This window comes from Jaculus jaculus, chromosome 9 (genome assembly GCF_020740685.1).
Source record: "Jaculus jaculus isolate mJacJac1 chromosome 9, mJacJac1.mat.Y.cur, whole genome shotgun sequence".
Taxonomy (NCBI): domain Eukaryota; kingdom Metazoa; phylum Chordata; class Mammalia; order Rodentia; family Dipodidae; genus Jaculus; species Jaculus jaculus.
Genome location: NC_059110.1, coordinates 71,475,094 through 71,495,963, shown reverse-complemented (window position 1 = coordinate 71,495,963; position 20,870 = coordinate 71,475,094). Strand labels below are relative to the sequence as shown.

The 20,870-nt window shown below is 43.1% G+C and overlaps 1 protein-coding gene across 3 annotated transcripts in view; it reads right to left on the bottom strand.

Annotated features, from left to right (window-relative positions):
- Positions 1-20,870, bottom strand: part of Gsr (glutathione-disulfide reductase) — a 64,108-nt gene that overhangs the window by 8,549 nt on the left and 34,689 nt on the right. For all 3 annotated transcript variants that reach the window (XM_045158598.1, XM_045158600.1, XM_045158599.1), the window contains exons 6-11: positions 20,590-20,644; positions 18,330-18,429; positions 14,788-14,874; positions 8,439-8,597; positions 5,121-5,232; positions 2,256-2,387 (exon numbers count right to left, since the gene is read on the bottom strand). In XM_045158598.1, coding sequence (XP_045014533.1) covers positions 2,256-2,387; positions 5,121-5,232; positions 8,439-8,597; positions 14,788-14,874; positions 18,330-18,429; positions 20,590-20,644 — 645 coding nt within the window. The remainder of the gene's footprint in view (positions 1-2,255; positions 2,388-5,120; positions 5,233-8,438; positions 8,598-14,787; positions 14,875-18,329; positions 18,430-20,589; positions 20,645-20,870) is intronic.

Sequence of the window (20,870 nt, the reverse complement as noted above, 5' to 3'; positions counted from 1 at the left end):
GAAAATGTTAATAAAAATTAAAAAAAAAAGAAAGAAAAGAAAAAAAAAAAAGAAAAACGAAATTACAACTATGTCAACACCTAGAAAAAAAAAAAAAGTGAGATTTATAAGAAATTACCAGCTGCAGTGGAGAAGTAGGAGAGATGCAGAGCATCTAGAGCCCACAAAAACAGGCAGAAGTGGCTCCAGAAACAGCAGCACCAGGCCCGCGGGGCCACAGCTGCCAGGGTTGGCTTGAGTTGCAGGAAAAGCCAGGTGAGGAGACTCTCCATTCACACCGGAGCTCCTCTCAAACTCAAGAAACGTGAAGGGAGGACGGCAGAGACCAATGGAGGAACGGCTTGTGAGGGAGAGGACCAGCGGGAAAACTTCAGCCACTATCCACTGCCTCTCCTCCCCCGCAAGCACCAGAGACCTGGGGAAGGAAGCTCACAGCACCCAGCACAAGCGACCAGAACAGCTATCCAGCGACCCAGCCAGCCTACCTGAACCTATAGCACACCAGAGAGAGACCCAAGCAAGAACACAGCATAACTGAGACCAAAACCATCCCAAAAGGTAACTGGGATTACACTAGACCAGTACCCGCCAAATAAGCCTGGTATATAAGCCTGAACTGGAAGTGCTAATTGTACTTTCCATATCAGGATAAATTATGTATTAAATCTGATGGATGATTAGATTTGCCATTCTTAAATAAGCTATATTTTGGGCTTGTCATTTGTTGTTTCCTGATTTATAGTGCCTTTGTTTCCTCTTCTGTTGCTCATTAGGGAAGGGCCTCATTTGGTCAAAAACTGGCTTGGAACCCTCAACAGACCAGAAATCTTAGCCTCCTAGTTGACAGGATCAAGAGTGTGGGGCAACACACAACCTAAAGGACTGTGACTTTGTTAGAGGATCTTGTCATAATACCTACTTTTGCATAAATACTCTGTGCTGTTTTTCACTGAATGTCTACATTATTCAGTTAAATTTTGGAATCTGCCTGTATTTTGTTCCACTCAGCCTACCTGAATTCTCTCATAGTTGGCAAACCCAACACCTACGGTCATTTTTGTAGTTACTCTGAGAGTCTTAAGAGCCACACATAGCACCTTAAGCTCCTGCCCTGCATATATATAACATCAGATTGATTGATACATCTACTCATCATACTGCATGTAATTAGAAAATATAAGCAATAATTAATCCCAGATGCAAAAATATGTACATTATAACACAAGAAACACCAAAAATCAAGACAATATAAATCCACCAAAAGCACTAGTGCATCAGAAATGACCTCCAGTGAGAATGATTTAGAGGAAATGCCTGAGAAAGATTTCAAAAGAATGATCATAAATATGCTCAAAGAATTCAAAGAGGAAATCAAAGGAATCAAAGAAGACAGAGGACACCAATTTAATGAAATAAAGAAGTCAATATAAGACATATATAAGGGGGAAAAAAAAGGCATAGATAAGGAAATAGAAACAATAACATATTAAGGCTATCCAGGAGTCCTTTGGACTTTTTTTTTTTTTCTTTTGTCAAGGTAGGGTCTGACTCTAGCCCTGGCTGACCTGAAACTATGTAGTCTCAAGCTGGCCTCAAACTCACAGTGATCCTCCTACCTTGGCCTCCAAAGTGTTGGGGTTAAAGGTGTGTACCACTACTCCTGGCCCCTTGAATTTTTTTTGCAACTTTTCTTTAAAATTATTTAAATACGCCTTTGATCTCAGCACTTGGGAGGCAGAGGTAGGAGGATCATTGTGAATTCAAGGCCACTCTGAGACTACATAGTGAATTCTAGGTCAGCCTGGGTTAGAGTGAGACCCTACCTCAAAAAACAAACAACAACAACAACAAAAACCCCAAAACTGAAAAACATGGGCTGGGGAGATGGCTTAACAGTTAATGTAGTTGCCTACAAAGTCTAAGGACCCAGGTTCAATTCCCCAGTACCCATGTAATCTAGATGCACATGGTGGCATTTGCATCTGGAGTTCATTTGCGGTGGCTAGAAGCCTTGGTGTGCCATTCACTCTCTCTCTCTCCCTCTCTCAAATAAATAAATACATAAAAATTAAAAAAAAAATTGTTAAACCCTAAAAATCATAAGAGATCAGCAAGGTATTGTGGGAAACAGAGCCCAGACTCTCCACGTGTTGGTAGCTTGGGAACTGATTACAGAGGAGTGTAACTTAGGGGCTGAGACATAGGCCCAATTTATAGAAGGAAAGCATGAATTACCTTCATTTTAGAAAACCTACCTTCAGTCAGTCCGACTGTTCCAATAGGGGGGTGGCTGAAGACCACGGTAGGGATGTTGTCATAGTCTAATTTGGAATCTTTTTTGCATTCAAAAAGTCTGTGAGCAAGTTTCCTGCCAGCAGCTATTGCCACTGCAAAGATATGAAAACCAGTATTTATCTTGTTCATTTTAACACAGCAGAACTATTCTATTGTCCCTTAATCCATCTAGTATAACTTACTAGTACTGACAAGGTTTTATGTCTGTGTTCATTATAAGAGCTAGTTCAACATAATGAATGCATAGCAGTATTATCATGAGCAAGTCAGAATGATTGGCTTAGACAAACTCTGTACATTCTGGAAAGAAAAAAAGGGGGGATGTGCTGGAAAGATAGCTCATAAGCATGAAGACCTGAGTTTGATTGCTAGAACCTACATAATGGCACATTCAGGCTGGTGAGATGGCTGAGTGGTTAAGGTGCTTGCTTGCAAAGCCTAATGACCCTAATTTGATTCCCCAGTACCCACATAAAGCCAGATGTAGTGGTGCATGCATTTAGAGTTCGATTGCAGTGGCTGGAGGCCCTGGCTCGTCCACCGTCCCCCCGCCCTTCTATCTCTCTCTGGTTGCAAATAAATTTTTTAAAATAGAAATAAATAAAAGACACATTCAGCTGGGTGTGGTACATGCCTTTATTCCTAGCACTCAGGAGGTAGAGGTAGAAGGATCACTGTGAGTTTGAGGCAAGTTTGGGACTACACAGTGAATTCCAGGTCAGCCTGGGCTAGGGTGAAACCTTACCTCAAAAACAAAACAAAACAAAACAAAAAGACACAACCATAAGTTCCCAATAACCTGGTAGATAATCTACTTAAAGGGCACGTTAGTTTTCTGACAGAATATGTATAGATTAAATTATATTAATTTTGCACATTTTCAGTAATACTTTATTACCCCCCCTTTTTTTGAGGGAGGGTCTCACTCTAGCTCAGGCTGACCTGGAATTCACTATGTAGTCTCAGGGTGGCCTTGAACTCATGGTGATCCTCCTATCTTTGCCTCCCAAGTGCTGGAATTAAAGGAATGTACCACCACTTAAAAAAAAATTACTTATTTAGATTGAGAAAAAGAGAAAGAGAGAGAGAGGGAATGAAAATGGGCATGCGGGGGCCTCCAGCCACTGTAAACGAACTCCAGATGCATGTGCCATCTTGTGCATCTGGCTTAGGTGGGTACTGGGGTCCTTAGACTTGGCAAGCAAGAGCCTTAACCCCTGAGCAATCTTCCCAGCCTCCACCATAAGATTCTGCCCCCATCCCCAGTGTGGTGTCTTGCTGTAGCCCAGGCTGACTTGGAAGTCACTATGTACTCTCAGGTTGCCCTTGAACTACTTCAAAACCTAAAACACAACAGTAAGTTGAAAAGGAGACATAAAGGGTAGAGAAAGGAAGGGAGGAGGATACTTAATAGGTTGATATTGTATATATGTAATTACAATGATTGTAATGAGGAGGTAATATGATGGAGAATGGAATTTCAAATGGGAAAGTGTGGGGGTGGGGAGGGAGGGAATTACCATGGGATATATTTTATAATCATGGAAAATGTTAATAAAAATTAAAAAAAAAAAAGAAAAAAAACCCTAAAAAACAAAAAAGGGAGGTTGAAGGTTCTATGCAGAGATAAGTGCAAGGGACACTGCAGAAAGCCTAGGAAGATACCACAAAGTGATATCACTCTCAGATATGCTCCTGAATTCAAGTGGGTTGAGGGCTGGAGAGATGGTTGAGTGGTTAAGCGCTTGCCTGTGAAGTCTAAGGACCCTGGTTTGAGGCCCAATTTCCCAGGACCCACGACAGCCAGATGCACAAGGTGGCGCATGGATCTGGAGTTCATTTGCAATGGCTGGAGGCCCTGGCACACCCATTCTCTCTCTATTTGCCTTTTTCTCTGTCACTCTCAAATAAATACATAAAAAATAAAAATAAAAAAAGAAGTGGGTTGAGGTGTGGGATAAGGTAGGGAAGGAAGCCAGACTAGATTACAGCAAGACCACTCATATAAGAATGCAAACTGGGCTGGAGAGATGGCTTAGCGGTTAAGCGCTTGCCTGTGAAGCCTAAGGACCCCAGTTCGAGGCTCTATTCCCTAGGTCCCACGTTAGCCAGATGCACAAGGGGGCGCACGCATCTGGAGTTCGTTTGCAGTGGCTGGAAGCCCTGGTGCGCCCATTCTCTCTCTGTCTCTGTCTGTCTTTCTCTCTGTGTCTGTTGCTCTCAAATAAATAAATTTAAAAAAAATGAACAAAAAATATAAAAAAAAAAGCCTTCTCACTTTACATTAAAAAAAAAAAAAAAGAAGAATGCTGACTGGGCAGGCATGGTGGCTCACGACTATAATCCCAGCCCTCAGGAAGCAGTAGTAGAAGGATCACTTGAATTCGAGGCCAGCCTAGATACAGAGTGAGTTCCAGGTCAGCCTGGGCTAGAGTGAGATGAGACCTTCAAAAATAAACAACAAAAGAATACTGATTGAGCCAGGCGTGGTGGTGCACGCCTTTAATCCCAGCACTCGGGAGGCAGAGGTAGGAGGATTGCCATGAGTTCAAGGTCACCCTGAGATGACAGAGTTAATTCCAGGTCAGCCTGGACCAGAGTGAGACCCTACCTCGAAAAACCAAAAAAAAAAAAAAAAAAAGAATACTGATTGAGTGCACATCCCTACTGGGACATAGACATCACCCCCTTCAAGGTTCAGGGAACATGGCGGGGGAGGGCTGGAGCAGAAAGAACGCAAGAGCTGGAGGAAAGGGAGGAGTGCTGTGGAACTCTGTCTTTGAGACAGTAGAGTTTTATGTAAAACACAGGAAATGAATTATTACCTGGAGTAAGAAGTGCTTTTCCACAGACATCCCCAACGGCATAGATGCCCTTGACGCTGGTGTTCTGGAATTCATCTACTATGATATGGCCTTTCTCATCAGTTTGAATCCCCTAAGATTACAAAGGACATCTGGTAAATCATTGCCCACCCACTAAAACAGTATACCATGCTGCATTTCACACTGGCATCTCAAAAATATCACAATACAACATGAAAAACATTTAAGTTGGCAAGTTTCATATCTTTTGCTTAACGTGAAAGGTGAAATAATTTAATATATCTGCTTTTGGGGTATTTTAATGGGATTTAACACTGAAATGTATAATTCAACTGGTTAGGTAAATGTAAAAAGCAATCACTCAACTATCACACATACTGTATCACCTGTGGGGTTCATCTGAAATAGTTTCCATGGTACTATCCCCCAACTCTGGCTAGTGCAATATAACGGTTGGAGCTGGGATGCAGCTTAGTGGTAGAGCAGGTGCCGAGTATGCCCAAGGCCCTGGGCTTGATCCAACACCAGCAGGGGAGGGACTGACTTATCAATCAATATTTGAGCCTGGACTGCAGCTAGCAGTGGTTAGGTTAAAACTCTCTGAAGACTAGCCGGGCGCAGTGGCGCACGCCTTTAATCCCAGCACTTGGGAGGCAGAGGTAGGAGGATTGCCATGAGTTCGAGGCCACCCTGAGACACCATAGTGAATTCCAGGTCAGCCTGGGCTAGAGTGAGACCCTACCTCGAAAAATCAAAAAAAAAAAAAAAAAAAAGAAGAAAAGAAAAGAAAAAAAAAACTCTCTGAAGACTGAAATGCTGCCATTCGACAACTGACTGACAGCCTGACGAGCCATCTACAATTCCTGTGTTCTGATTTCTTTACCCTTACTTACTCTATGGCAAGACTAAACTGCGGTGGTGATGCTCTGACAACCTTAAAAAAAATTAGCAAATAAAGGGAATCAGTGTGGGGGAGGGGCGGGTAGAGGGAAGAGAGTGGAGGGGGGTGAGTAAGAACAAAGTATGACACATGCATGAAAATGCCACAATGAAACATAATGTGGGAATATAGTTTATCAGTTAAAGGCACTTGCTTGTCAAATGGGCTTCCTTAATTTTCACAAAGTGGTACATGCATCTGTAGTTTGTTTGCAATGGCAAGAGGCCCTGGTATGTGTGCACACACACATTCTCTCTCTCATACTTTCTCAAACAAATAAGCATATTAAAAAATAACAAACTTATTTCTAAAATTTCACAAATATAGTGGACATTGGGCCTACAAATGCCTATATCTGTAAAAATGCACATCATCTTTTCAAAGGTGAAAAGCTATGTAATTGGGTTTCTTTTTTTTTTTACAAATATTTATTTGACAGAGACAGAAAGAGGCAGACAGAAAAAGAGAATGGGTGTGCCAGGGTGTTCCAAACAGCTTACTTTAGAGACAGAGCCTCTCACTGAACCTGGAGATGACCAGTGAGCACCACCAACTCCCTCTTCACCACCCTCAGGACTGGGGTTACAGGCATGTGTGGCCACACCTGGCTTTTTACTCGTGTGCTGGATATCAAACAGGGCCTCATTCCTGTACCGCCAGCGCTTACTCACAGAGCCAGCCCCTCTGCTCTGTATTTTTTTTTGTTTTGTTTTAGCTTTTTAAAAAATTTTTTTTTAATTTTTAACATTTTCCATGATTATAAAAAAATATCCCATGGTAATTCCCTCCCCCCCCCCGACACTTTCCCCTTTGAAATTCCATTCTTCATCATATTTTCTGTATTTTTTTTCAAAGAATTAGCCAGGTGTGGTGACACACACCTTTAATATTATTTATTTATTTATTTGACAGAGAAAGAGGGAGGGAGGAAGGAAGGGAAGGAGGGAGAGAGAGAGAGAATGGGCATGCCAGGGCCTCCAGCCACTGCAAACCAACTCCAGATGCATGAGACCCCTTGTGCATCTGGCTCATGTGGGTCCTGGGGAATCAAACCTGGGTCCTTAGGCTTTGCAGGAAAACACCTTAACCACTAAGCCAACCATCCGGCCCTGTTCTGTAATTTTTAAAAAACTGTTTTGTTTACTTATTTGCAAGGAGAGAGAGAAAGAGGAGAAGGTAGGGAGGGAGAGAGAAAGAGGAAGGGGGGAGAGAAATGGGTGAGCCAGAGCCTCCAGTTGTTGCAATTGAATGAACTCAAGATGCATGTACCACATTGAGCAAGTGGCTTTATGTGGGCACCAGAAAATTGAACCCAAGTCATTAGGCTTTACAGGCAAGAGCCTTAACCTCTAGCTCATCTCTCTAGCCCATGTTCTGTATTTTTTAAATGAATTAATTTGCAAGCAGAGAGACAAACACACACAGAGAAAGAGAAAATAATTGCAACAGGGCCTCTAGCCACTGCAAACAAACTACAGATGTGTGGGCCACTTTGTACATCTGGCTTTCCATGGGTACTGGGGAATTGAATCTGGGTCATTAGGCTTTGCAGACAAGCACCTTAGCCACTGAGCCCTCTCTCCAGCCCCTCTGTTCTTTATTCTGTCCTCCACAATGCTTCAAGAAACTTGGATTTAATGCCTTTGGAGCACAGATATATGACAAGCATGTCTAATTTGCTATTACTCATTACTGTAGCAGGCTCAGCGGAGACATATCATACTTTTGTGGTATCTGTCAGGTCTCTGAATGAGCTTATAAAGAACAAGTTCTTGCTGTGCAAGTATGAGGACTTGATGCTTTTAATTCAAAGTTTCAAAGAACAATGAAGAATGCAGTCAAGAGAAAGATAGCTTCATGCAGGGTATGGTGGTGTACACCTTTGATCCCTGCACTCAGGAGACAACGGTAGGAGGGTTGTTATGATTTGGAGGCCAGCCTGGGACTATAGAGTGAGTTCTAGGTCAGCCTGAGCTAGAGCGGGCCCATATGGTTCGGGGTGGTGGGGAGAAGAAGAAACCAGGAAAAAAGAGCTTCCCATGTTTTCCCATTGTGGTGTACCAGGCACTAGGTTAAGGCCTGCTCTCAGCATCTAATTAGACACTGTGGACAAGAGGTCAGTGTGAGAGTTCAATTCAGCAAGAAGGAACCAGTTAGGAAACAGCTGCACAGTCTAGATCAGAATCCCTCTAATTTAATCAGACTCCTTATCCAGGATGATGTCACTAGAAAGGAAAAAGATTTAGAAAATATTCTGAAGCAATGGGACTTGATGGCAATCAATATAAGCACAAAGAACAAGAAGAAAAGAATTCGATGGGACCCATCCAAGCACTACAAATTTATAAGACTATAAGGGACAAGCTCAATCAGCTTACCAGTTTGTTTAAATTCAGGCCCCTGGAATTTGGATTCCGCCCGATGGCCCACAGCAGGCAGTCAACATCTGGAATGGTTGTCATGGTGGGTTTCCTACCAGGAACTGCAGTAACCATACTTAGTTCCAACCCAGAGGATGTCTTTTTAACTTCCTTAACCTGTTGCAAATAGAATATGTTCAATAAGTATGCTGGGTGTAAGATAGGAAGAAAATATAGAAAGAGGAAACTAGAAAGTGTTTTTTTTTTTTCAGAACTGGAAATTCGACCCTAGGGATTTACTCATGTCAGGCAAGCACTCTGTCCCTGGCCCTCTTTTTATTTTATTTATTTTATTTTTAATTTTTATTTATTTATTTGACAGCAACAGAGAAAGAGACGGATACAGAGAGAGAATGGGCGCGCCAGGGCCTCCAGCCACTGCAAATGAATTCCAGACGCATGCACCCCTTGTGCATCTGGCTAACGTGGGTCCTGGGAAATGGAGCCTAGAACTGGGGTCCTCAGGCTTCACAGGCAAGTGCTTAACCACGAACCATCTCTCCAGCCCTTATTTATTTATTTTGAGGTAGGGTCTTCATCTAGCCCAAGCTCGTCTGGAATTCACTACATAGTCTCAGCCTGGCCTCAAACTCATGGTGATCCTCCTAACTCTGCTTCCCGATTGCTAGGATTAAAGGTATGTGCCACCACACCTGGTCTCTTTTTACAGGGTCACTAAATTGCCCAGGCTGGCTTTCAACTTGCTCTTCAGGCCAGACAGACCTTGAACTTGTAATCTTCCTGCACCAGCCTCCTAAGTAGCTAGACTGACAGACCTAAGCCACCAGGCTTTGTTTTTGTTTGTTCTCCAGTCCCACCCTCCCCAACTCACTGTGGTGTGGTGGAGCATGCCTTTAATCCTAGTACTAAGGAGGCAGAGGTAGGAAGATCATGAGTCTGAGGTCAACCTGAGACTACAAGAAAGAAAAAAAAAAAATTCCCAGTGTCAGGCATATGATATCTCCTAATAAGTTGGTCAGGGAAACCACGGAAGCCCAATAAAACAAGATAGGCTATTTCCTGCTCTCGGTTGCCCACCAAAACTAGGTAAGCCCCTGTTGCTAAAGACACCATATATTTTAATAACAGGATATAAAGAAATTATGCTAGAACTGAGCTGGAAGTTTCCTTCTCACTGGCTAGCTTTCTTTATACTAAATGGTGCTATGCAAGCTCATGGGGGAGAAGCCATTAACATTCCCACCCATCTGTGAACCCTATGTTCCACAACCAAGCTGCCAAGCAGGATATTTCCATTGATGCAATAGTGGCATGAATGTTATAGGAGTAAGCAACTTCCTTCTGATTGGATTTGAGGCCCAGTCTACAGGAGGGAAATCATGTCTTGTACTGTAAATCTGGCCTAAAGTGTACCGAGAGAGGGGAAGTTGTGTACTTTAGTGGCACAGCCACTGAATGATTGCCCACTGTCCAATAAATGATCTTCCATCCATGATTAAGCAAACAATTCAATCAGTGGGTAAAAAAAAAAAAAAAAAAAGATAAGGCATGGACTAGAGAGGGAATAAAAGCTTTAGTGTGAGAGAAAGAGGGTAAATGGGGGTAGTGGGATCTAAATGCACTAGATAAATGTATGAGACTATTAAATATTTTTAAACATTGTGGTGGTTTTATTCAGGTGTCCCCCATAAACAGGCATTCTGAATGCTAGGTTCCCAGCTGATGGAGACTTGGGACACTCCTGGAGGGAGTGTACTGTTGGGACAGGCGTATAGGTGTTATAGCTACTTTCCCCTTGCCAGTGTTTGGCACACTCCTCTGTTGCTATCGTCCACCTTATGTTGGCCAGCAGGTGATGTCTCATGCCATCGTTTTTCCCTGCCATTGTGGAGTCTGTAAGTCAAAATAAACGTCTTTTTCCTAGAAGCTTCTCTTGGTTGGGTGATTTCTACCAGCAATGTGAAACTGACTACAACAGTAAAGTGGTACCAGGAGTGGGGTTGCTGCTAGACATCTGACTATGTGGCTTTGGCCTTTTGGAGCTAATATTCAAGAGGAATGTGGAAGGATTTGAAACCTTGGCCTAAGAGATGCCTTGAAGTGCTATAAGTACAGCTTGATGTACTATTCTTTTGAGAGTTGAAAGACCTAAATGCAGTAAGACTATGGACTGTGAGGTTTGGCTTATGAGGGTGAGAAAGAGCTTTGCTTGGACTGGGCTACAGGTAGTTTGTGTGAAAAGCTTTCAGTTATGCCCATGTCCTGAGAAGTTGTGCAGGGTTGCTTTGCGTACAAGTGGACTGGTGTGAGCAGCGGGATATGGCACAGAAAGAAAAATCTTTGGGTGAAGTCTGCTCAGCTGCAATTGAGAGATTACAACCTTTGAGACTGGGCTAGCTGAGCTGCACTGGGGCAACAGGAAGAATGCAGACTCTTTTGAAGGGGCCTGAGTGCTCAAGGAGTGTCCTGTTCTTCAAAGTCTGCATTATTCCCCCGTGGATTAACAAATTGGCACCCTACCTGGTATTGTGGAGTGAAAGAAATGCAGGAAAGAGAGGGTCACTGAGTTTACAACAGTCTTGTGTTTTGGACACGGCCATGAGCAGTGTGAAGCGGGTTTGCTGGTTGCCTGCATAGAGACCCATGGGGCCATGAGGATGAACCGTGGCTTGCAGTGGAGACCCAGTGGAGATGCCGGGACCATGAGATGGCTGCCGAGGAGCTGCTGGCCCAGATGAAGTTTTCCAGGACTGTGAGTAGCCTAGCTGGAGGGGTGGAATTGGAATGCCAGATACTTGTTGCTGGTTAAGAGTTATAGGACTTGGAGATTTGTCACTGGCTAGAGTTGTTGGTCTTAAAACTACAGAGTTTGATGTTTTCCCTGGTTGTTTCAAATATTGTATTAGTTGAATATTTCTTTGCTATGCCAATGCCATCTTTTGCAGTGTGAATGTTTATTCTGTGCCACTATGGGTTATTGGGGGATTTTTTGGTTATTATGGCTTAGTTCAAAGATTTTTGACTACGGGGATGTTTAAACATCATTGGGATTGATAAAAACTATGGGGACTTTTAAAGTTGAACCTAATGCATTGTATTTTACATCATGTATGGATATCAGTTTATGGGGGCCAGGGGCGGAATGTGGTGGTTTGATTTAGGTGTCCCCCATAAACTTAGGTGTTCTGAATGCTAGGTTCCCAGCTGATGGAGATTTGGGAATTAATGCCTCCTGGAGGGAGTGTGTTGTTAGGTGTGGGCTTATGGGTTTTATAGCCAGTTTCCCCTTGCCAGTGTTTGGCACACTCTCCTGTTGCCATTGTCTACCGCATGTTGGCCAGCGGGTGATGTCTCATGCCATCGTTTTCCCCTGCCATCATGGAGCTTCCCCTCAAGCCTGTAAGCCAAAATAAACTTCTTTTTCCCAGAAGCTGCTCTTGGGTGATTTCTACCAGCAATGCGAACCTGACTGCAACAGAAGTATTTATTTTTGTTTTTATTTATTTGTGAACAGAGTGAGTGGGTGTGTGTATGGGCATGCGAGGGCCTTTTGCCACTACAAATGAAGTGTAGACACGTGCCCCACTTTGTGTCTCTGGCTTTGCGTGGGTACTGGGACACTGAGCCTCAGCCAGCAGGCTTTGCAAGCACACACACAGGACCTTCATCACACTGTGCAGCCATCTCCCCTCCCCTCAAAAATATTTCTAGGTGTATTTCTTCAAAACTGAGATATGTTAATTCATAACCCTGAGCACAGTGGCTTGAAAGTAGCTGCAGCAGCATAATTTGGAAACATTTCCAAACCACAGTCAGGGCTGAAGAGATGGTTTAGTGGTTAAGGTACTTATCTCCAAACTGCAATCCAGTATTTCTCCCTAGACATGCATTACCAGAATAGGTAATGTACATTATACAGTTATCCCATGGCATCCATGGGGGACAAGATAGAAGATCTGCCACAGATATTAAAATCCTCAGATGTTCAAGTCCCTTACACAAAATGTAGTAGTATTTGCATATAATCTATACACATCCTCCTGTGTGTATTAAATGATGTGCAGATTGCTTACCTACCAAATACAATGTAAATATTACATACATGGTTGTCAGACTATATTCTTTACAGAACAATGATAAGGGCAAGTCTGTAGATGTTCACACCATATATATTCAATCAACAGTGGATTGGCTGTGTAGATATGGGAACCACTGACATGAAGTGCCAGGTGCAGTGTGATGAAGGTCCTAAGGTGATGCTGACAGCAACCCCCACCCAACTAGACCATTGTTTTTTGTGGGGTTTTGTGAGGTAGGTTCTCACTCTAGCCTAGGCTGACCTGGATTAACTGTGTAGTCTCAGGCTGGCCTTGAACTCACAGCAATCCTCCCACCTCTGCCTCTCAAGTGCTGGGATTAAAGGCATGTGCCACCGTGCCTGGCGTTTTCTTTCACTCACTTCCCTTCATTCGTTCGTTCGCTTGCTCATTCCTTCCTTCCTTTCTTTGTTTCTTTCTTTCTGTTTCTTTTCTCTCTCTTTTTTTCTTTTCTTCTCTCTCTCTCTTTCTTATTTGCAACCAGATAAAGAGAAGAATGACAGACAGAGTGGGCACACCAACAGCTGTAAACAAACTCCAGATGCCTGTGCCACTTTTGTGCATCTGCCTTTATGTGAATACTAGGGAATCGAACCTGGGAACTTAGCCTTTGCAGGCAAGCACCTTAACCACTACGTCATCTCTCCAGCACTAGACCATCATTTTTGCATCCACAAAGCATGTCTTCAGTTACTGCTTTACTCAATATGGTCTAGGCTGAAAGGGTAATATTACCTAATGAAGGGAAGAATCATATTTACCAGGAAAATTCTACTGAAGTTCAGTGATTTCCTGAGAAATAAAGTACTTTGAAATTCCTTTTCACTCTAAAATCCAAAATCTAACCTGAAAAATAAATATAAACCTGAAAAATAAGGGTGTGCAAAAAAGGGCCTCTGAGCATAAACATCAATATTTAACTCTAATTCAACTTCCAGGCTTCTAATATTTTACACCCTAACTGCATTAATACACCAATATGAAATAAAGCTTCTTAAGACAGAAAATAATTAGGCAGATGTGGTGATACATGTCTTTAATCCCAGCAGTTAGGAAGCAGAGGCAGGTGGATCGATGAGTTCAAGGCCACTCTGAGACTATGGAATAAATTCCAGGTCAGCTTGAGTTAGAGTGAGACCCTACCTCAAAAAAAAAAAAAAAAAGAAAGAAAGAAAGAGAAAAAGGAAAAGCAGAATGGGCTAGAAAAATGGCTCAGCAGTTAAGGCACTTGCCATGCAAAGCCTAAGGACCCAGGTTTGATTCCCCAGTACCCACATAAAGCTATATGTACAAGGTGGTGCATGCATCTGGAGTTTGTTTGCAGTGGCTGCAGGCCCTGACGTGACCATTTTCTCTCTCTCTGTTTCTCTCAAATAAATAAATAATTTTAAACAAGATTTTTTAAATTTATTTTTATTTTTATTTGTTAGAGAGTGACAAAGAAAGAGGCAGAGAGAGAGAGAGAATGGGCGCGCCAGGGCTTCCAGCCTCTGCAAACCAACTCCAGACGCATGTGTCCCCTTGTGCATCTGGCTAATGTGGGTCCTGGGGAATGGAACCTTGAACCATGGTCCTTAAGCTTCACAGGCAAGCGCTTAGCCGCTAAGCCATCTCTCCAGCCCAAGAAATTTTTTTTATAAAAGAAAATAATTAGCAGAAGCTATATGTGACAGAACACATCTATAACCCCAGCACTTGAGAAGCTGAGGCAGGATTCTGAGGTCAGGAGCAACATAAGCTAGAAACAAAGACCCTATACTGAGATCCTAACTTTGAAATACCAAACAAACAACCCACCACAAAATTCACACAAAGAAAGAGACTGAGATAACCTGGTGTGGTGGTGCATGCCTTCAATCCCAGCACTGGGAAGGCAGAAATAGGAGGATCGCTGTGAGTTTGAAGCTAGTCTGGGAGTACAGAGTGAGTTCCAGGCCAGCCTGAGCTAGAGAGAGACCATACTTCAAAAATAAATAAGTAAATGAATAAACAAATAGAGATAAGAGAGAGGAAGAGCGGAAGGGAGACATGCAGGCAAGTAGGCAGTACTCCACGGGTGGAAGAAGCTGAGGTAGATGCAGGTTTTAAACTACTTGAGCGTACGTATCTGAGGATCACTACGGGCAGGTGTGCAGCTAGTTACAGGACCCATGCCTAGCAGTCACAAGACTGCTCCACCCTCAGCACTGGAAAGCGTGGTTCACAAGCCACACAAGAGGAAGGGCTGCGCACAGCCCAGCCACACGTACCTGGGAGAACTTCAGCACCTCCACGCCAGCATTCTCCAGCTCTTCAGTGCAGTTGGAACTGATCAATGAGTCGAAGTTTCTAAGGACCTGAGTACAAACACAGGTAGCAGAGGGATGAATTGTGGGAAGGAAATAAACTCGATTAAAGAAATGGTATAAACTTGTTTGAGGAGTTTCTGTACTGCATTGTCCTTCCTGTTATCTCTTCCTTTATTCATGCTCATATTTGGTAAATCCTCTATTTTCCTGTCGCCACTAGTAACTGTATTTTATCTGATCCCATCAACTACTTATAGTTTTGAAAAATTGATGGTCAAGCTTCAGGACTCTACTATCTTCAAGTTCCTTTCCTTCCAAAATTGTTTCTCTTTTCTATAAATCTGGGGAACAGAAATTTTCTTATCCTTTGTTTAAAACAGGGTCTCTTCTCTACCCCTTTTGTGTTTTTTTGAGGTAGGGTCTCATTCTAGCTCAGGCTGACCTGAATTCACTATGTAGCCTCAGGGTAGCCTTGAACTCATGGCAATCCTCCTATCTCTGTCTCCCAAGTGCTGGGATTAAAGGCATGTGCCACCAGGCTTGGCCAAGACAGAGTCTCTTATTATTTGGTTGCTGGGAAGGGCAGACTAGCTGGCCCGTAAGTTACAGGAATCGTCTGCCTCCTATCGCCATAGTCATGTAGGCATACATAGGCATTACAGAAGTATCCAGCTTTACCTGGGCACTGGGGACCTGAACTCCAGTCCACAGGCTTGAAGAGAAAGCACCTGTAACTGCTGAGCCATTTCCCTAGCCCCTCTGCCTGGCTTTTTACATGGGTGCTGGTGATCAAATTCAGGTCCTCATGTTTGCACAGCCAGCACTCTAACCCATCGAACCTTCACCCAGGCCCCAGGAAACAAAGACTTAATATTTCCATCATCATCATTCCCCAAAAGGTAAGTATCAGGTTAGTTCATCTTTGCTTTGAATTGTGTTAGAATGGTTAAAGACTATTATTTGAGTTTCATAAAGCATCATCCAATGAACTTTGGCTTTGTAATAGGACAGAATTTCCCAAAATTTCTGAAATGGCCCTGAATAAACTTCTGCTATTTTGTACTATGTATTTATGTAAAGCAGCATTCTCAGTATTGATAATTATAATATCAAATCAGTCACCTCTAAAAAAACTATAAATAGGCTCTATGTCCTACAATGCCAAATATTTTGCTAAGATCTATTTATGAAAAATAAACACATACAGTTCATTAATTTGAAAGTTTACTTAGTCATTAATAAATGGTAAAATTAGCCTGGGGAGATGGTTATACATCTGCTATACAAGTGTGAGGGCCTTCACTCAGATCCTCAGAACATACATAAAGCCACACGTTGTAGCATGAGTGTCCATAATCCCCAGTGCTCTTAAGGAAGAAGAAAGGCGGCAGGAGAATCTACAAAAGCTTGCAGGCCAGGATTATGTAACATGTAGTGGTGAACAAGGTAGACGGTGAGGATCAACACTTGAACACCATACACAAGCCATGGCACACATGATCTACACGCATACATGCACACACACATGAGATTAAAAAGCAAACAATACAGCCAGGTGTGATGACACATGCCTTTGATCCCAGCACTCAGGAGGCAGACGTAGAAGGTTATGAGTTTGGGACCAGTCTGGGACTACAGAGTGTCAGCCTGGGCTACAGTGAGACCTGGGGGGATGGATCAGTGGCTAAAGGTACTTGTTTGCAAGGCCTACTGGCCTGGGATCAATTTCCTAGCCCTCACATAAAACCAGTACTAAATTGGTATTTGCATTTGAAGCTGATTTGCAGCGACAAGAGAACCTACTGCACACATGTACACATACACACAAATAAGTAAATGGTAAAATTATAAGCATACAAAAGAATACCAACTGATTTAACATAAATTTCTTGGGCTAGGGATGTGAGTTAGTGGCACAGCACTTGCCTAGTATGCTTAAGCCCCTGGGTTTGATCCCTAGCACCACCACCCAAAAATAAATAAATAATTTTTTTTTTTTTTTTTTTTTTTTTTTTGGTTTTTCGAGGTAGGGTCTCACTCTGGCTCAGGCTGACCTGGAATTCACTATGTAGTCTCAGGGTGGCCTCGAACTCTCAGCGATCCTCCTACCTCTGCCTCCCGAGTGCTGGGATTAAAGGCGTGCGCCGCCACGCCCGGCTATAAATAAATTTTTAATGATTTATTATCAGTAAATGTTTGACTTGATACCTAATTTATATACATATATACCCAGATCATGTAGAAATTTCTCAGGCAGAAGGGCTCGATGGGTAGAAAAGTTTAAGAAAAACCCTGGTCTAGGGCTGGGAAGTTAGCTTAGCAATTAAAAGCACTTGCTTGCAAGGCCTTATAGCCCAGGTTTGGTTCACCAGTACCACGTAAAGCCAAATACACAAAGTGCATGTGTCTATAGTTCATTGGCAGTGGCAAAGGCCCTGACATGCACCTACATGCACACATACACACTCTCTGCTTGCAAACAAATAATTTGTTTTAAAAAAAGAGGGCTGGAGAGATGGCTCAATGGTTAAGGAACTTGCCTGCAAAGCCTAACGACCCAGGTTCAGTTCCCCAGTACCCACATAAAGCCAGATGCACAAAGTGGTACATGTGTCTGGAGTTGTTTCCATCAGTTGTAGGCTCTGGCACTCCCATTTTCTCTCTCTTTCTTCCTATCCTCTCTGCTTGCAAATAAATAAATAAATAAATAAATTTTTTTAAAGGAAAACAAAAACAGCCAGGTGTGGTGGGACACCCCTTTAAATCCTAGCACTTGGAGGCAGAGGTGGAGGACTGCAGTGAGCCACCTTGTGACTACACAGTGAATTCTAGGTCTGCCTGGGCTAGAGCAAGACCCTACCTTGAAACAGCACTCCCCCACAAAAAGGAAGGCAGTACAGAGCCCCTGCTCTAGATGGAGTCACACCAGGACAGGGAGGAGGAAGAAAGACACTGCTCACTGGTGAAAAAGCACAAGAAATCAAGTAAATGCAGCTTTTGGCAAAATAAAAAATAAACTATCCACCACACTGCCGATAAACCATGTAGTTCATGTACTATTCATTAAATTCAGGCTGGCCATCTCTGTCCTTCCTCTTCCTTCTAATTTGCTAGTTATATCCCAGTAATACAAAAATCATGTTAATGAAAAAGATTATTCATGACATAAATTTCCAGCCCTGGGACCATGGAGCACACCAGTAATCCCAGCACTTGGATGCTGGAAGCTGGAGCTCAGAAGGTCGAGATTGTCCTAGGTTATATAGCGAGTTTAAGGTCAGCCTGGGCTATGGGACACAAAGTACAAAACTGCTCTTTTCAGCATACTAAACATACTTTCTCTTTTTTCAAAATAATGAACTTGCACACAGTTCTATGTAGAACAGACTCTGTCTAACAGCACCTCCATCTGCTTCCAGCAGTTAACAGTAACAGTGAGAAACAAAATGTTCTGCAAATCAAAAAGAAAATCCAGGAAGGGAATGGGAGCGGACAGGACTTACCTTATCATGCCGTATCATAAGGGACGTCTTAGAACCCAGGGCAGAGAGGATCCCAGCTATCTCCACGGCAATGTAACCGGCACCTACAATGACACTACGGCTGCAAGGGAAGCAGAGGGTCAGCGCTCTGAAGTACGCTGACTTGGGAATGCTTTAGATTTATCTGCACATTGCAATGCACGCGCCCTTTGCTCAGTTTTCCCTACCGTTAATATTTACATTGAGTGTGTTTGCACACAAAACGTAACCCAGCACTCAGGAGGCCAAGGCAAGAGGATCACTGCAAGTTTGAGGCCAGCCCAAGCTCCATAGCAAGGTCTTGTCTCAAACAAGACTGTTGGGCAGCCCGGCACAAGACCAAATAAAATTTGTCAAAACCAAGAAGCTTACAGTTTATTGTTAACTAAATCTCAAACTTCAGAGCTTATCAGTTCCTTACCCTCATTTCTTTTATTTATGTATTTATTTTTAAAGGTAGAGGCCTTACTCTAGCTCAGGTTTGCCTGGAATTCACTATATAGTCTCAGGCTAGGCTTGAACTCACTATAATCCTCCTATGTCTGCCTTTTTGAGTTCTCGGATTAAAGGGAGTGTTGGGTTTAAAGGTGTGCACCACCACAGCCAGCATGTTTGCTTTTATTTTTATTTTTTTGGTTCTCGAGGTAGGGTCTCACTCTAGCCCAGGTTTACCTGAAATCCACTATGTTGTCTCAGGGTGGCCTCGAACTCACAGTGATCCTCCTAATTCCTGAATGCTGGCATTAAAGGTATGTGCCACAACACCCAGCTTATTTTTAGAGACAAAGTTTCATTTACCCAAGTTGGCCTTGAACTCAATAATATGTAGCCAATGTGGGACTTGAACTTCTGATCCTCCTGTGCCCACCTCCTGAGTGCTAGCATTACAGGCATGAACCAGCATGCCTGGCTTTTCCATCTTTTCTTTCTGTTCTGGATATTTAAGTCCTACAGTGTGCTAGGTATTGCATGCACTAAACAGAATGAGTAATGGTTCCTACCCTTGAAGAATCCTTCCATCCTTCCTTCTATCCATCCTTCCTTCCTTCCTCTCTCTTTCTTGTGTTGGGGACTGAACCCAGGGAAGCCTCTACCAATGATACAGTGACATAGCCATATATATATAGATATATATCTATATATATCATGATACACACACAACTTCTCAGCTCTTTTTACAAAACAAGTTTTTTGTTTTGTCATTGCTGTTTTTAGAGTATTGATATTTGCCCAGGCTGGCTTTGAACTTGCAATAGTCCTGCCTTAGCCTTCCAAGCATGTGGAATTACAGGCTAATGGCAGTCGGCCTAGCCAATGCAGAATTTTTTTTTTCTAAAATTTTATTTAGTTAATATTTGAGAGAGTGTGCACCGGGCCTCTTGCTGCAAACAAACTCCAGACACATATTCCACGTTGTGCATCTGGCTTTATGTAGGTATTGTGAAAATTGAACCTGAGCCTGCAGCCTTTGCAAGCAAAAGCCTTTAACTGCTGAGCATCTCCCCAGCCCCCCATGCAGAATTTCTGAAGAGAGAAGCAAGTCCTGCAGCGGGTTGAGGAGGAAGGCCACGGACAGTTCTTGCTGATCAGACAGCTCAGAAAGTTGCAGGTTCCTGAGATAAATATCCTCTGCAGGAGTGGGGTCCATGCAAGGGACATATGAGAAATAAGTGCAGCCACACAGCTTCTTCAGACAATAGCAAGGAGCCCAGTCCTTCCTCTTGGCTCCTAGTGGTACCTTCACTCTTACCTCTTGTCATGAATACCCACTGGAAATGCCCTTTAATTCTGCTAAATCCCCAAAGCATGTCTCTTTACCTCATAATGGTCATGAGAACTACCTGTGCCACAGCCTCCAGAGTGTTCAAGCTTCCCACCCATGCAGCCCTAAGTGCTCTGAGCGCAAACAGAATCACGCAGTACATAGCACTGGTACCTTGCCTGCACCAAGACTATAACAATAGCTAAAAAAAAAAGTGGGGGATGAGGGCTGAGGAGATGGCTTAGCAGGTAAGGTGCTTGCCTGCAAAGCCAAAGAACCCATGTTTGACTCCCAGACACCCACATAAGCCAGACACACAAGGTGACACATGCATACAAGGTGGCATACACATCTGGAGTGCAACTGCAGTGGCTGGAGGCCTAGTATGCCAATTCATATTCCCTCTCCCTCTCTTTCTCTTTCTCTCTCTCTCTCGCTCTTTCTCACATTAAAAAACATCCTTGAGGTAAAGCCACTTACCTAGGCAGGTCTTCCAGCTGGAAAAACCCATCACTGGTTATTCCTAGGCTGGCACCTAGGGAGAAAGCACAACACAAATGATACAAGATTTCACTTCTCTTAATAATGAAGACAACATTTTGGGGCTGAGTTGTGAGAAAGTGTTGCACACTGTAACACAAGGTGGCATATGCATCTGAACTTCATTTGCAGTGGCTGAAGGTCCTGGCGTGCCCATTCTCTATCTGCCTCTCTTGTTTCTCTCTCCCTCCCTCCTCACTCAAATAAATAAATAAAATAAA